The following is a 17,997-nucleotide window of genomic DNA, read 5'->3' as shown; positions in this document are numbered from 1 at the left end:
AGATACAGGTAGTTCTGACAGGTTGACCAACTGCCTAGCGTCACAGAAGGAATCGGTGCTATCTACCAGGCAGAGAGGGCATGAGGGTTGCTTGTAGTCTCAACGATGGTCAGTGTTCAAGAACCAAGTAAAGGAAGAAGGACGCAGCAGATATTCTTTTTTATATTTCATATTTATTTATTTGTTGTTTCGTTTTATTTGTTATAAGTTATTTTCTTAATAAAGCAAGTTGTTTTGTGTTTGATCATTCACTATAAGTAAGTTTGTTTTTATTTATTGCATAGAATAAATTTGTCTACAATAGACAAATTTATAAATAACACAATATTATTGATAGTAACATTTAGAGCAATTCTAAATAAACTAACTGCACGAGTTCACCTGCGCACAGCTACGTTAGGCATAATTCACGTAATCAGAAAGAAAAAATTAGAGTATGGTGCCTTAACTATATTTTAATTATTTCCGTTTAATAGTAATCGTTGTCGGCGCACTGCGGTGGTCGATTGACGTCTAGGGTACTCGTGCAAGTGGTCTGGAGAGCCTAGACATCCGAAACGCGTTCAACTCCGTGCGATGGCCACACATCCTCGGAGCGCTGGTCGCGTTTCGGGTGCCTCCTTACCTCGGGCGGATGATCCGGTCGTACTTTGGCGATCGGTTCATCTGTTACGAGAGCGTCGCGGGCCCGAGAGTCAGACCTGTTACGGGAAGCGTCCCGTAAGGGTCAGTTCTCGGGCCTCTGCTGTGGAACATCGCGGTGTTCCGCGTTCCGCTACCACCGCACGTGCGCATCGTCTGCTACGCGGACGACACGCTGGTGGTAGCGGAAGGAGCCTCGTCCGAGGAGGCTGGATCTCGTGCGAACTGCGCGCTCAGCGCAGTCACCGCCTGGATCCAGCAGTAGGGGAGTGGACTATCAAGACCGAAGCGGTCTTGTTCACGGGCAGGTACAAGTTTAAGTGGTAAATACCATGACACGTTTAAGGGCACTGGTCCAGGGCGAGTGGTCTATCGTTCTTTTAGTAAACGTTGTCGACGCACTGCGGTGGTCGATTGACATCTAGGGCACTCGTGCAAGGCGGTACTCTACTGTTATGTGCCATCGGTACTCTGCGGATACCGTGACGCGTTTAAGGGCTATTTGCTCAATATTCACAGATTAAGCTACACGACGTAACGCATATAGTATTACTTGTTTAACCAGCGTTGGTTACTCATGCAGTTAGGTTATAACGACATTTGATATAATTTACACATGGTAGAGCTTCATACTCTGTTTATAATATTTTATGATTACAGTCCATTCAAGAGTATTAACAATACAAAAAATATAATAGGTAATTTTAACGAAATATTGAGTTTTTTTCATAAGTTTACTATTAAATAGTAATTATATGAGTTTATGACCCTAGATCAATATATACAAAAACATTTTTTAAATCATCATAAAATTTTCTATTTAATGATATCAATTTTAAACTTGCAACTTTAATTAAAAAAAAAAATTATACAATACCATAAAAATATTCTACAAAAGACCAGAAAAAATATATAATATTAAAACATATTGAATTTTGGACGGTCTATTTTTAACATATTAAAAATTAAAATAAATGTTTAAATATTAATACTCGTTCATTATAGAATATTTTGTAATACTTCATTGTGTCATTATTAAACTAAACCTTGTGTTTGCGTTGTTCTGTTATCGAAGCTCTAACTATTCATCTATATAATTGAGCTTTAATGCAATTTTTATGTGACGCAATGAAAAATCTATGTGGCAACAATTTTATTTAAAAAAAATTATGATATCACAGATATTTTATAAAATTTAGTCTTATCATTTTTAAAATGCACAACAGAATGAATACGTGTTTTACACTTCGTCAAATTACATATTCTTCAAAAAATTTCAATCATAATTATTATTAATTATTTTTTAAATGTATTCATTAAATATATTAAAAATTATTTTTTTATTATTTTATGTAATTTTTTATACAAAAGCACCAACACCTAAGAAAAAACTAATAATACAGTTTGATCAGTTTCTAAACTATCCGGGATGGCAAATTTTACATGATGTGCATTCAATAAAATATTGTAACAGAAAATTTTATGCTAAAAGTCTGATTGAAACACCTACAGAAGCGAATCGATGTACGCAAAAGATACGAGCCTTGAATGTATATCTTGGATGCTCATATGCAAAAGTTATGAATAATCTATTATCAATTTTTATCAAATGCCTACAAAATTGTCAAAAAAATAATAAAGAAACAAATGACTTATTAAATGGTTGCATTAATACCGAAGAACTAATAAACATAATGGCCCTTTTTATTGTTCCAACTGCAACATTGATGAAAGGAGCCGTAGACGCTTTAGATTTATTTTACCAATCATCAATGCCTACTTTAAAAATAAAAACACATAATACCTACATAATGAGTTTTATTTTGGAGGCAATAGAAGATATTATTAACAAATTAAATAATCCACTTCCATCATGTGATGTTACAAACTCTTCAACATGTGGAATGTTATATTCAGTTTGTAATAATATAATAGACATTTTAAAATCTGAAACTGAGCTAATTTGTCATTTTGTACCTTATGATACGAATTATTTATGGAATAAATGGAATCAAGAATATAAAGCTATTATTGACCAAGGTGTAAAAATAGTATTTGTTAAATTTTTAACAAGGAAAATTAATGATTATATCAAAACAGTAGTTATAGAAAAGTATTTCCTACTGGGATTTAAATTTGATCCAATTACTAAAGAAACATTTATCCCGACATCAGAGGAGCCAATTAAAGCATGTATGTAAAATAAAAATATATTAATTAAAACATCTATTCATAGTCTTATATACATTTTTTTAGATCAAGAATTGAAATTTAAAGCAACAGGTGAAGAACTTTCAAAGTCAATAAAAATAAATCATTATATGATTTAATAATATTAATATTGTTCTACATTTATATTTTATAATCAATTAGAACATATTAATCCTCAAAAAAAAATCTAAATATATATATATAAGACATATATTTTTTTAGACGATGATTAGGAATTTAAATAACATGAAGAATTTTGAATACCAATACAAATAAAACCTCATTAAATGTTGTAGTAAATTAATTTTGTCGTGCAATTGTTTAATAATTAATCATAATTTACATTGTTATTTTGAAAATCTAAATTATTATTAAAACATAAACATGAATGGTGAATCATACAATTATTCATTGGTTGTACTCACAGAAGTTATATATAATATTGATACTATAAATTATACAAACTTAATGTAAGTACAAGAAGTAAGGGGTGGGTGTTTTTATCACCAAACATTTTACGGCTATACTTCTCTTTAAACCAAGCTATAATAATGTTAATAACTTCTAAAATATTAATCTAAAAAGTTATTATCAAACAAATCATTTTCATAATTAAATCATTATTTAATAAATCAGGGAGTTCATCATATATACTACTATTTGAAAAATAAAGTTACACACCATTATAAACTATTACAGATGAACATATAAAATACTTCGTAATTAATGAATTAAAAAAATTATGTACATATTTTGATTATATATGTGGTTTGTTAAATTTTTTTGTCGTGTATACTGATTGATTTTTTATCAAAATTCACTTAATTATTTACAGAATAAAAATAAATTATACATTTTTATTTCTGCTCACCTTTAGTTACATACTATTCTAAAAATTCAAGAATAATATGTAACTAAAGGTGCATAGAATGCGAAGTACAGGCGTGACTTAATGAAATTAATGAAAAGTGTGAGTTAAGTTGCTTATTATAATAAACAAATATGTTAAATTTAAAAAAAAAATGTATATAACTAAAAGTAAGAATTAGTTTTATGTACATTAAACCAATGTTTTAAAGCTATTTCTACCTTAATAATATAATATAATAATGTTTTTATTTTTTTGGAATGCTAACATTAATTTGGTATAGGTTTGAAGAATACCAAAGTCCCGGAACATTATTAAAAATTGAAAATAATTTTTTTATTGTAATTGTTTTAATTTGATAGCCGATTTCCCATAGAAGAACAATCGTTAAACGATGTTTTTATATTAATTACAGTACATTTCAAACGTTTTCATTTTATATAGTATAGAATCTAGCATCGGCTATAATATATATAGTATATATAGCCTATATCACCCGTATATATATCATTGTTATAAAACATTTTTATCAACAGTGGTGGTATAATCTTTCATTGTTTTATAGAGATACGAGGTGTGTTCAAAAAGTAAGGTGACTTGATATTTTTATGAAAAACTATTTATTTATTCATCAATGTTTATGTTGTCCCCTTCAAAGTAATCCCCCCCAGATGTAATACACTTGTGCTAACGCTTTTTCCAATCTTCGAAACACTTCTGATAAGCACTTTTTGTTATTTCTTCTGGTCAAAATTAAGCAGTTTCGGAACAATCTTCGCTGACACACGTCTTATGCCCAAAATATCCGAAAAAACTTCATGGCACGAGCCAACCGATATGCCAACATCCTCAGCAACTTCTCTGATAGTGATTCGTCGATTTTCCAAAACAATTTTCTTCATTGCTTCAACGTTTTCATCTGTTGTTGACGTGCTGGGACGTCCAGAGCGAGGTTCGTCATTGGCATCTTCTCGGCCATCTTGGAAAAGCTTGTACCACTTATAAATGTTATTTTTACTCAGAGCGGACTCACCGTATGTTACTGTCAACATTTCAAGTCTATTAGAACACTTAATTCCATTTTTGACACAAAATTTGATGCAAATTCTTTGATCCATTTTTTTTTTGATAGCAGAAAATCGCCGAGCACACCAAAATACGTCTAATCTTTGTATCTGTCAAAAACAAACTAAATATGCTATATACTTGAAACTGTGTACAGATGTTCGGTACGAGTGTACCAACATGACATAAAAAAAAATCTAAGATCGAACGGACGTAGCCCGCGAAATTTGAAAAGTCACCTTACTTTTTGAACACACCTCGTATATTATGTTATACGAATACTTTTTAGCAGTGTTGTAAAGGAATTTGTTCTAAAAAGCCGTCCTTTCTGGAACGAATTCCCTTAAATACTTGAATTGAATTTTTTTTTGTAGGAACTAGCTTTTTTTATAAATTAAATTTTAATATTTTAATTAGCACCATCTTCGTATGTGTTATAAATATAAATGTACTTTAACATTGACAATATTACATTGAAATCTGACTACCCAGATTATATATCTGAATTATACCTATTGTTTTGTCAACATTTTATAATTTTAATAATATTAAAATAATAACATTATATTATATTACTTCGAAATTAAAATTTTTAATAATATCAAATCATGGTCCCATTTATTAAATTAATCAAAATCCTAATGTAGATCACCTAGTAATGATACTCGTTTATTATTCATAAATTTGCTCAAAAATACAACCTTGGATCACTAGTTTCTGGTAATTATTATCAAGCAGAATATGATGATTATCTGTGAGTGTGCTACAAACAGCTAAATACAGCTTGAACAGAAAATTGTTACAAAATTTATTTAAAAAAAAACAAAATATTATTTATAAAAATACTCTTTAAATAGTATTTTTATTAATTATAATACTGTAATAATAATAATGTAACATATATATATATATATATATATATATAAACAATTGTTTATGTATTTATGTTACATTTGTTGTTTTTATTATATAATTTTTATCAAAATAAATTCTATAATTTGAAGAAATATTTGTTTTTATTAATTACTTCTTATCTCATTGAGTATTATCAGTACTTGTGAGGGTTATAAAATAATATACTCAGGTAAATCTAATACAAAGAATGGTGCAGGAATAATAATTGATAAGGAGATGAAAAGTAAAGTAGTAAAAAATGACAGAATTATAGTCGAAAATTATTTTCGAGGAAAAATTTAAATAAATTAAAATAATAAAATTTTCTTTTAAAAAATCTACTGAAATTAATTAGTTAATTAATAGTGACAATAATTATTTTTAAAACTGTAACGTCACAAATTCGAAGGTGGACCGGTTATGATTTTTTGTTATGTCTACTTATTTATTTTATTGCGTGAAAGAACCTTTTTCTGACACAGCAGTGTCAACCACTCATTATTTTGCCGCTGACCGCTAGATAAGGCGATAAAAGAGAAATATAATTAAAATCGAATTATTAATCAGTATTGATCCCTTCCAAAAAGACTGGCCGTTATCGATTTGAAATTGCCGTTAGATCGGTGTTGACTCTTCTCCATTCCTTCTTCTGTCATTGACCGTGCTAGGGTGCACACATTTGTTGTTTTATTGACATATTTTTCAATGATGGAGTAGAGCCACCATGTCTGTCTTTATAATATATAATTTATAATATAATGGGTCTCTTCGGAGACCGGGTATCGTTTTCTTTTATATATTATATTTGTGTAATGAGCTATATTTTATTAAATTTTATTTTATCGTAAATTAACTTAATTATGTTTATGTGTGGAGAGCACGTGTTTCCCTTTTCTTCTAGCCAACGCTAAGGAGCGAGTGTCCAGACCGCTCCTGGTGTTCTTCATTAATTTCCGATTAACATTAACGGATGTGTTCCAATACCGTCCGTGATGTTTGTAATATTATTTGTTTATTTTGATTAAATATTTTATTTTATTTGTATTGCCTTTATTTGTAGACATGGTTTTTGATGCATTCGCATTTTTGTCCATGTTTAACTTAATTTTCTTTTTTTAACAATTAAATTAAATTTCCTTATTAACTTCAACTGTAATATTTATTTTATTGCGCGAGTAACTTAATTACTCGCGTGTATTTTATCCCTATTCCTTAATTTAGACACGGGCTACGGTATGTTTTACATATCAACCACATACAACTTTGATTGTCATAATTGTGTTTAATAAACCACGAGGTATTATAGTAATTTATACATATAACGACATATTAACTTAGATTATATTTTTAATTAACTTAAAATTAAATTCCACCTATGGTCCTGTAATCATATCTGATAGATGTGACACCTCGCCTAGGTACTATAGCTAGTCGTTATGCAAGTGGCAAACCACGTTGTTGTTACAGGCCGAATTAATATAAAAGCCCACTTGCAAAACATTAGAAAAATCTTAATTAAGATAATTTTAATTGAACATTTAACACATAAAATTTTGTTCTTTTTCGTGTTTTATAAAAGATATTATATTATTTAAATTAATTAACATTGAATATTCAACAATACCTTTAGTTATTAATATATTTAATTAAACGTTAATTTAAAGTTTTCAAACTTATGATGAACATATACTTTCTACTATATCCCAATAATTTCGAAATATTTGATGTTTACCGTGATTTTTTAGGAGTAGCATTTTTAGAAACTAATTGGTTAAACATTTTTTCAGAATAAAAACTGTTTTGAAAAACCCAGCACGGGGGGTCGCGGCACAGTGGTGATGTGGCATAGTTGGATCAAATATAATGATATTTGACAGTGATTAAAATCACTATAAAAAAAACGCTTCGATACAAATCTTTAGATAGTGTTTAATTTTAAAAAATTGGTGGATTATTCCAAAAGCTACATAATCTGCTAGTTCCTTATTGATATCCTGATTAAGATAAAGTATGTCGAATGAAAAAGGGATTATTAAAAAATATTATTTCTCATTAAAAAATTGTATTGATCAATACATTTTTCAAAAAGTTATAGCATAATAAAGTTAAAAATGTAAAATACAAAATCGAAAATTTTCACACAAAAATAGCATTTGGTAGCCATTTTCACCGTGAAGATAAAATAAAGTCCGAATTTTTTTTTTTTTCATGATAAAGTACATTACATTATCTTTAATATAAGATATATATAAAAGTGTCAGACTTTCCGGAACACTTTCAAAATTTAAGTTGAAAAAGTTTAAAAAGTGGTAACAAACACAAAAAAAAAAAACACATCTTAGTAAAACCAATACCTTCTCAACTTCTCATCGAAGCTAAAAAACAAACCTTATTATTTTTTGATATCCATTTAGTAGGAATAACCTGACATTGGTCTTCTTCGAATTCAATAATTGCATATTTATTGAAAACGAATAGATTTATATTTTTATAAAGTTATGTTACAATAAGCAATCTTATCGTTTGATTTCGCCCATTTTTCAACGTTAATTATTCAAACAGAAATATTAAGAATACACACACTTGTGTGTATTTTGAATATACACACAACTAAACAATGTTACCACATAAAAATAAATAAAAATTTCTGCTGTTACAACTGTGTTAACAATTTTATCGTCTATTATATTTAAAGATTTTTAGGTTGTATTTAATTTATCGCGTTCTTACTACCGAAATCGTTTATTAATTAAAATTTGTATTTATCAATACCGGAACAAAAGTTAATGATAAAAATGATATAATTTTTTATATACGTTTATTTTATTTATGTACTTATTTTTATTTAAACAAAGATTAAGAAATGTATAAAAGTTCTTTAACACTCAAAATCATGCAAGTACAAGAAACATTACACTATAATGTAAATAATTAAAAATATAATTTTACTTGTATAAAATATATAAATATATACAATTTTTAAGGCCTATCAAGCGAGCAACGCACGGCGCTAAGTTGTACGCTTGCGCGAGTTATTCCCTCGACGTCAGATTTGTCGTCTGATGTGCGTAGCGCGAGGTCCACCGGATGTTCCTCCGGTAAAGGCGCTACGACGGGCCGCTGATTATTCACGTTCGCATAGGTCTCTCCTTCAACGATACGGTCCGTAGAGTTGTCGAGAACACCCACTTCGGGCTCACGGACTGGAATTTCAAGCGACGTATGGTGTGGTAGAATTTCGGTAGCGGTGTTCCTCCCTTTGCTACGTAGGTTTTCTCTAGCATGATAATCATATTGGGTATCATCGCGTAGCGTGTTAGTTATCTAAAAGCGCATTCGTGACGTAGTTCAGTGCAGTTAATTCGTGCCAAAAGTTTTCCCCGCTGTATTGACCGTGAATATTATATTTATTTACAAAACCTTAATAATCTAATGCAGCTGCGTTAATAAGCTGCGGAGACAAACAATATCTCCGTATACGGTCAAATTTGCTACAGCTTTAGAAAACAAGTGTTATTATTATTGCTATTGTTGTTGTAGTAAAGTAATCGCGATAAGATGGTACGAGGTCGCCGTTTATAATAGGGCACCGATTGAACAATGATAATAACGGTTACCTGGGAATCAGCCGCTTGGATAAGGTTAGACGAAAATATACTACTTTTATCTATCAGTGGACTGTAACTATCGGCCGGAAATTCACTTTTGTCGATATCGATAAAGTCGTTATAATAATACTGTAACCAACACCTTCCAAAGACAATGTTTACAGCGAATTGTATCAGATAATGTACTCCAATTTTATTGTTATAAATATTTCCCAGAGACAAGGCTAAATCTAATCCCGCTAGAGTGTAACTGTGAATAACCTAGGAAAAATTAACTGTTGTCACCAGTGAAATTTGTTCAAATAACCATATGAATAATAAAAAATAAGGGAGACTTCAGCGTTTCAAGTAAAAAGCTAAAATCTAATATAATTAGAAATACTGAATCGGCTCTAAGCCTCTTACATTAACTTCTTCCTTCGGCTGGTTTGGATTCCTTTTCAGAGAGCCAGTTAACACGTATTCGGTTAGGAGAATAGTTGGGACAACACAAATAAGTTTTAATTTTAACTCAAGGAAAATAAAATATGAATTAAATCAATTGACATAATCGAAAACCAGTGTCTTTTTGTTCATAGGGTAGCAGCTGTCGTAACACAGTAAAGAAAATGATATAAGGTAAATGGGAAACTATGTGTACGAAGATGAATATGAGGAGGTGGTGCCTGCTGTCTAGGTATTCACGTGCGTGTTGTCGTACAGCAGTCACCGTGCTCGGCTGACACTCCGGGTTAGCTGTGGGTGTCGAAAGGCTGTTGTTATAGGAAGGGAGAATAAGAGTAACACCTAGGTATGAGGTGCAGACGAAGTGCAAGACACAAATACTTGGGGTATAGGAGAGGACAATGAAGTACGAGGTGCAGACGAAGTGCAAGACACAAGTACTCCAAAGAGAGAACGGGGTAGCCGAGTATAAGGTGCAGACGAAGTGCAAGACACAAATACTAGGCGTACCAGGTGAGGAAAGATAACAGAGTACGAGGTGCAGACGAAGTGCAAGACACAAGTACTCTGAAATGTCGAGGAAAAGAGTATATAGATTAGAAAAGGAATAAACAAAGACTTTACTTTAAACAGTAAGCCGGACAGCGACAACCGAGTACTGAGACTGATGAATGACACAAGGCACTGGAGTCGACTGATCTGACTGATGGTCAGGTCTATTGGGTTTTTATAATAATTACACTTATTGCCGATTTGGCAATAAATATTATTTGTTAATTCATCAGTCTNGTAATCGAAAACCAGTGTCTATTTGTTCATAGGGTAGCAGCCCGTTCATTAGAGTATATATATATATATGGATATCCAATTAAGAATTCTGTCCTGGAATTTAAAAAAGAATTCCTATTGGTATCCCAGGAGTCATGATGCTGTGAGGGAAGGTATTTAAAATAAATAAATCTTTTTACAATTACATAAATCAAAATAAATATTTTCGAATGAAGTAATCTGGGNGCCCGTTCATTAGAGTATATATATATATGGATATCCAATTAAGAATTCTGTCCTGGAATTTAAAAAAGAATTCCTATTGGTATCCCAGGAGTCATGACTCTGTGAGGGAAGGTATTTAAAATAAATAAATCTTTTTACAATTACATAAATCAAAATAAATATTTTCGAATGAAGTAATCTGAGGATTGGTCCTCTTTTAACCTTTTCTTAATACGCCTATTTAGAGTTCACTAATTTCTTATAAACACTTTCAAATAAGTTTTTGTACAATTTATTTAAATTTTTTTAATTTTCCAATTTTTACCAAAAATTGTATCTTTTCTTTAAATTTGATGTCAGTTTTCAACAAAACGAAATCAACCTACGTCATGCATACGACGAATACGCGTGTTGTGATATGAAATTTAATGAGTTGAAAGTGTTTTGCAATTAGTGTTGGGAATACCATAAATATGGGGTCACAGTGATATGTACGGATTTTTATCGTGATAGTGGTTGATACAGGTACAGGTTTGACACGTACGTTACAATATGACACACTGCCAATTAGGAATCTTCGATGGAACTGTTGGACCAAGTCCGAGACAATGTCAAACGAAAATATGCAGAATTGCGTCATGGTTAGTCAGAGTCGTCGACTCACATTCGGAAAAATCTAGCACCAATAATCGAACCATTCAATAGGATTTCCAATGTAATTAATGTGCAGCAGCATCAGAAATAAAGAAAATAGCTATTCAAAATTAGATTTTGCACATCTTATAGAATAGTGGACAAAAATTCATTGAAAGATAAACAATACGGTCCTAGAATGCATATGGACGGTAAGCTGAGAATGGGTTATACAAACGATATAACCGTTGACAGTGACTCTATTTATTTAAATGGAACAATACACCCATTGACGATTGGACTAGTGAATTTGTTGTTTTCGAATAACTCCGTTGCGTTTACCGACGAAGATTTGGAAAAGTACAAGACAATATTGGATGAAACCGGAGTTCAACTAAACAAAAATATGACATTGAAAAAGGGAGGTGCTAAATACAATGAAGTTATCGAGGCAATGTTCAGCAGCGTAGGATTAGTACTACATCTAAGAGTCGGTGAAAAAGATTACTTATACACCCAAAGAAAAACCTCAATCAAAATTGAAAGAGAAATTTTATCAAGGGTTTATGATAATGTTTTATTAATACGAACAAAATAACTATTCTTATAAATAATTATTGTTCAAGACAAGAAAAAAAAATATCATATTGATAAATATATCATTGATTCAATAGTAATGATATATTTATCAAGTTGAACAATGAATTTATTATATAGATCGAGGTTTTTCTCTGGGTGTACTTGGACGATCCCAATGAACTTGTTGAACGTTTGAAGCTGATCATATCGGCTGGCAACACTGGAGTGTCACCCGAGATTGTTTATATACTAAAAGAACTATACGAAGCCAGATACATTGCCAACATACTGTCTACATTATGAAACCGAAAATTGCGTACGAACTACATCGACCGCCCCGAAGAACATACACTCGAACACGGATAAACATCAAACGACTCAATGACATATGGCACGTGGATTTTGTGAAAATGGGCGTGTACGTGGTCGTGGTTACTGATACATTTTAACGTGCGTGGATGGTTTTTCAAAGTACGCGAGGGTCGTACCGTTAAAGAGTAAATCGGACCTGAACGTGACTATAGCAATTTCGGATATTCTCGAACAGGATCGTCATCCAAAGCTGATGTAAACCGACCGTGGTACCGAGTTCTACAACCGATATTTCCAAGCGTTGATGAACCGTTACGGGATTCGTCATTATTCAACATTTACCACGATGAAATTTGCTGTTGTTCATACACAAGCTTCTCCATGATTCCATCCAAAACAGCGGCATATACGGTACCTGATCGACAGTTTTTTTACGCGTTTTAAACGATAAGTCTCTTATTTCACTCATAACTTGGTGTATGTACGTTGTGTGTAGTACAACGTTGAATTTTATTATACTGTGATTGGTAAAGTCATTTAGTACCCAACCGCGGTGGTTAAATCGTCACTCACGTATCGAATAAAAACGTCAATGTTGTCAATAGACGTTTAATTTTTTAAAAAATTAAACTATCATAACATGCATGCACGCGCATTTGGTCATTCTACCCGCAGACGCTGACAAACCGCGTTTCTCTGAAACAACAGTTTGACGATGACTTTGATTTATACTACAGTGACACATTCAAACCAGTACTATCGACAAATGAAGACCCACAACCGCATTCAAATAACATGATAACACCTCTATCATCAACTATTCAGTTCAATGTACTTTTACTATTGGAGTAAACACGACTAGACTATTAACGGACTATATTATAAATAGTACAGAAATTTAACTTAAATAAAATAATAAGATTTTTTTTTCTTAAAACCTACTCTAAAGTATGGCTATTGTAATTTTTGCTTTTATATTTTCCACCAATTTAAAAAACTATTATTCTTACAAATATTAATCTAAAGTATAATTTACAGTTACCTTGGTCATAAACTACTATTAGGTTCTATACTATTAGAATAATAATGTAAACACAAATAGATTATTTACGGACTATATAATTATATTTCAAATTATGTTGTACGGAAATCATAAGAAAAAAATATAAACAGATTTTGCTGATATATCATTGAAAAAATGTATGGGAAGTCAAATGAATATGCATTTCCAGATTTTCCTTTGTAAATAAATGACATTTTAGTGTCGAAGTCGTTGTACGTTTTAATTTCATCGTCCGTCAACTGTATTCTGAGGACATAAACTTGGCGGTTATCGGGCAACCGTGCCACCACCACAACGCTATTTCTTGTCGTCAAATTTTTCATTGAAACCACTTGATAGGCATGATTCTCTGCCAGGTTAGACATTTTAATGTATTTTATGCCTTTGGCTTGATTATTCATTTTTTGTTTTAATTGTTCCATTTTCTACACAACAAAATTATTCGTGAGTAAACTATATACGGTAAAGGTTGTATTAATGGTATATAACTCGGCACTGATATTAAAATTGCTAACAATAACTAATATCATCAGCCACAACATGATGGAGGACACCACGTAATACAAAATTTTCCGAAAATTCCAAAACTCCAAAACGGTTGCAGTTTAGTGCTCTGAAATTGTTTCTTTTGTCATCTCCTACACCGCGCCCCTACTGTGCTGGTTTTTTTTAACATAAACCTGTATGTGCTCTTTCCTGTTAACCTAGATTTTCATTTATATAAAATAACCGTTATGAAATTTTTTTGTGACGCAAATGTCAAGTGTAAGCAGCAATAATTCTATTTTAAGAAAACTATTATATCAGAGATATTTTATAAATTTTAGTATTATTGTATATAAATTCAGAATAGAATAAATACGTGTCTTTTAACACTTCGTCGAACTACATACTTTTCAAAAAATATCAATCATAAATATTATAAATTATTTTTTAAATCTTTTAAAAATTATTTTTTTTTTATTTTATGTAATATTATATACAAAAGCACTAATTGTTACAAAAAAATAAAAGTTACAATTAGATAAATTAGATAAGTTACTAAAGTATCCGAGATGGAAAAATTTAAACGATGTGAACTCCATAAAATAAAGTAGTAGAATATATTATCTTAAAAGTCTAATTGAAACACCTACACGTCGGTTTCAATGTGCGCAAAAGATACAAGTCTTGACTGTATATCTTGGATGTTCATGTGCAAAAGTTATGAATAATCTATTATCAATTATTATCAAATGCCTACAAACTTGTAAAAAATAAAAAATAAAAAAAAAACCACATATTAAATGGTTGCATTAATACCAGAGAACTTATAAACATAATAGTCATATTTATTATTCCAACTGCAACATTGATGAACGGAGCAGTAGACACATTCGATATATTACATAGATTACTATGGTCTACTATAAATAAGTTAAACTACCATCCCTACATAATAAGTCTATTGTTAGGTAGAATTGGAGATATTCTTGACCAATTGAATGATCCAATAGTATTTAGTAATAGTAAATCTATAAATTCTTGGTCATTTAATATTGTATATTAATTTTCTAATAATATAATAGGAAATTTAAAATATGAACCTGAGCTATATTGTGAATTTGTACCTTATGAAACGAATAATTTGGGGAATGAATGGAATCAAGAATATAAAGTTATTATTGACCAAGGTGTAAAATTAGTATTTGTTAGATTCTTAACAAGGAAAATTAAAGATTATATCAAATCAGTAATTATAGAAAAGTATATCGAACTGATCCAAATTTAAATTAACAAATTTGATTCAATTACCGAAGAAACGTTTGTACAAACATCAGAGAAGCTAATTGAAATTTGTATATAGAAAAGTTATCATAAAATTAATTAAAATATCAATTCATAGTCTTATAATTTTTTCAATTTTTTATATTATAACAAAGAAAGATATTAATATTATTCAGTTTGTTATGCAATTGGAGCCATAACGCAATTTTTTTGTGACGTAAATAATAAGTTTATGTGGCAACAATTCTCTTTAAAGAAAATTATCATAATATCACAGACATTATATAAATTTTAGTCTTATCATTTCTAAATGCAGAACAGAATTAATACGTGTTTTTGACACTTTGTCAAATTATATATTTTTCAAAAAATTTTAATCATAATAATTTTTAATTATTTTTCAAATGTTTTCATTAAAAATTGTTAAATTTAGTTTAGTATTATTTTATATGATTTTGTGTACAAAAACAATGAACGTTACAAAGGAAACATTAATGCAAATATATGAGTTATTAAAGTATCCTGGATGGAAAAATTTAAACGATGTGAACTCTATAAAATATATAAATAAAATATATAGTCATACAAAAATAATTGAAAAACCTACACTAGTATATCAATATGCGCCAAAGGTACGAACCTTGACTGTATATCTTGGATGCTCATATGCAAAAGTTATGAATAATCTATTTTCAATTATTATAAAGTGCCTGCAAATTAGTAACAATAAAAATAAAATAAAAAACTACTTATTAAATGGTTACATTAATACCGAAGAACTCATAAACATAATAGCCCTTTTTATTGTTCCAACTGCAACATTGATGAAAGGAGCCCTAGACACATTAGATTTATTACGTAAATTATCATTGACTAATTCAAAGTCAAAAAACCACCTTCCCTACATAATGATACTTATTTTGGAGGCAATAGAAGATATTATTGACAAATTAAATAATCCACTTCCATCATGTGATGTTACAAACTCTTCAACATTAGGAATGTTATATTCAGTTTGTAATAATATAATAGACATTTTAAAATATGAAACTAGGCTATATTGTGATTTTGTACCGTATGATACGAATTATTTATGGAATGAATGGAATCAAGAATATAAAGCTATTATTGACCAAGGTGTAAAAATAGTATTTGTTAAATTTTTAACAAGGAAAATTAATGATTATATCAAAACAGTAGTTATAGAAAAGTATTTCCTACTGGGATTTAAATTTGATTCAATTACTGAAGAAACGTTTGCCCCAACACCAGAGAAGCTATTTGAACTAGGTATGTAAAATAAAAAAATATTAATTAAAACATCTATTCATAGTCTTATATATATTTTTTTAGATCAAGAATTGGAATTTAAATAATTGATAAAGAACTTTCAACGTCAATGCAAATAGAAGCTCATTAAATATTGCAGTAAAATTAATTTTATTCTACAATTGTTTCATAATGAATCATAATTTACATTATTACTTTCAAAATCTTTAAAATATTATTAAAATATGAACATGAATAGTAAATCATAAAATTATATAGTAACTCAAAATAATTATTCATACATTTGCCAAAAAGTTTTAGCAATTTAAAGTTGAAAATATAAAATGGAAAATTTAACACAAAAATTACATATGGTATGGCTGTCATTTATACATAGAAGTCTTCGGGAGAAAAATTTTTTTTAAATTAACTGTACGTTTTATAAGTTTTAATTAAGCTTTAATTTAACAAAATTTTTATAAAGCGGGCTTTTCGGATCATTATCAATGTGTTGTGCACATTTTTGTCCATAAATTACTATTTTAAAACCTTTCTGTGGGCAGGTTTATGGTCAAATATTGAAAAATAATAAACCCAATGAAAGGGAAGTAATGTATCTATATAAAAAAATTTTATTTTATATATCCATTTTTTAAAAAGTTATGGCAGTTAAGTAAAAAAAAGATAAATTAATTACGAAATTTACTGATTTTAAAAATCGTAATTTTTGGGGAGTTTTCCACTTTTTATAAGAAACTAGGGAAAATTTTTTAATTAAGAAGTAATGACTTCAACTAGATACGATTTGTAAACACACATACAAAAAAATAATCACATGGTAAAATTAATATCTTCAGCTTTGCATCGAGGCTAAAACATACAACTAGGTATTTTTATTTTAAAATATCAAACAAGAATTTGCTATAGTAATGGGGCCACTTAATATTAAAAAGTATCATGAATCTAACTTACATTGAATAAAATTTTAAATATTTTGTCTCCTCTAAATTAAGAAAAATAATTTAAATTTTTGAACTAGCATAAATTGTTCTTTTATAGCTTTCTGTATATGTATTGTACGGTTGCCACGTCGATAACACTACAGTTTTTCACGTTCCGGATGCGTTCGTCAAATGATATTTTTACATTTTTTTTAAATTCTTATTTGAGTTGGGAAAAAATCATAATTTTAAGAGATATGATTTATGATTTTTTCTTCTGATGTGTTGTTGAATTTCATTTTAATCTAGATATATTTGTTTATTTTTAAATAATTAAAATTTAATTAAGTTTTGATTATTTCAATTGTAGAATTATTGTATCATCAAGTGTTATATAGAAATGAATACTACGATTTCTATTTAAAAGATCTATTACGTTAAAAATGTAAAAAAAAAGTAATTGTCTAATTTGTAAAAAGCCAGTATTTACTTGTAAATAACAGAAGCACAGTAGAGTCGTGACATAATTGGGACAAGTATAGATGATATCTGAGAGTGATTAAAATCATAATTATTTTATTTTATTTTTATTTTATTTTAACATTATTACAGGCAAAGCCCAAAATTATTTACAATCTTCATAAATATATTAGTAATACATTATCATTCTTAGTAACAATCAAAATACATTAGCAAATAAACATTTTT

At 29.5% G+C, this 17,997-nt stretch overlaps 1 protein-coding gene across 3 annotated transcripts; it reads left to right on the top strand.

Moving 5' to 3' along the window:
- Positions 1 to 1,728: 1,728 nt before the first annotated feature.
- On the top strand, positions 1,729 to 17,858 carry LOC126907062 (uncharacterized). Of its 3 annotated transcripts, XM_050688085.1 has the most exons (4): positions 1,729 to 2,595; positions 14,899 to 14,922; positions 16,154 to 16,369; positions 16,433 to 17,858. In XM_050688085.1, exons 1-4 carry the CDS (start codon positions 1,950 to 1,952, stop codon positions 16,453 to 16,455), a joined length of 909 nt encoding a protein of 302 aa, XP_050544042.1. In that variant the 5' UTR covers positions 1,729 to 1,949; the 3' UTR covers positions 16,456 to 17,858. The 3 variants fall into 3 exon arrangements, with proteins under 3 accessions (XP_050544042.1, XP_050544041.1, XP_050544040.1); XM_050688084.1 differs by lacking the exons at positions 14,899 to 14,922; positions 16,154 to 16,369 and having other exon boundaries at positions 1,751 to 2,835; XM_050688083.1 differs by lacking the exons at positions 14,899 to 14,922; positions 16,154 to 16,369; positions 16,433 to 17,858 and adding an exon at positions 2,899 to 5,048 and having other exon boundaries at positions 1,755 to 2,835.
- Positions 17,859 to 17,997: the final 139 nt, after the last annotated feature.

The sequence above is a fragment of the Daktulosphaira vitifoliae genome, unplaced genomic scaffold (assembly GCF_025091365.1).
Source record: "Daktulosphaira vitifoliae isolate Bord-2020 unplaced genomic scaffold, ASM2509136v1 Scaffold_5, whole genome shotgun sequence".
Classification (NCBI taxonomy): Eukaryota; Metazoa; Arthropoda; class Insecta; order Hemiptera; family Phylloxeridae; genus Daktulosphaira; species Daktulosphaira vitifoliae.
This window is presented reverse-complemented; position numbering and strand designations above follow the sequence as displayed.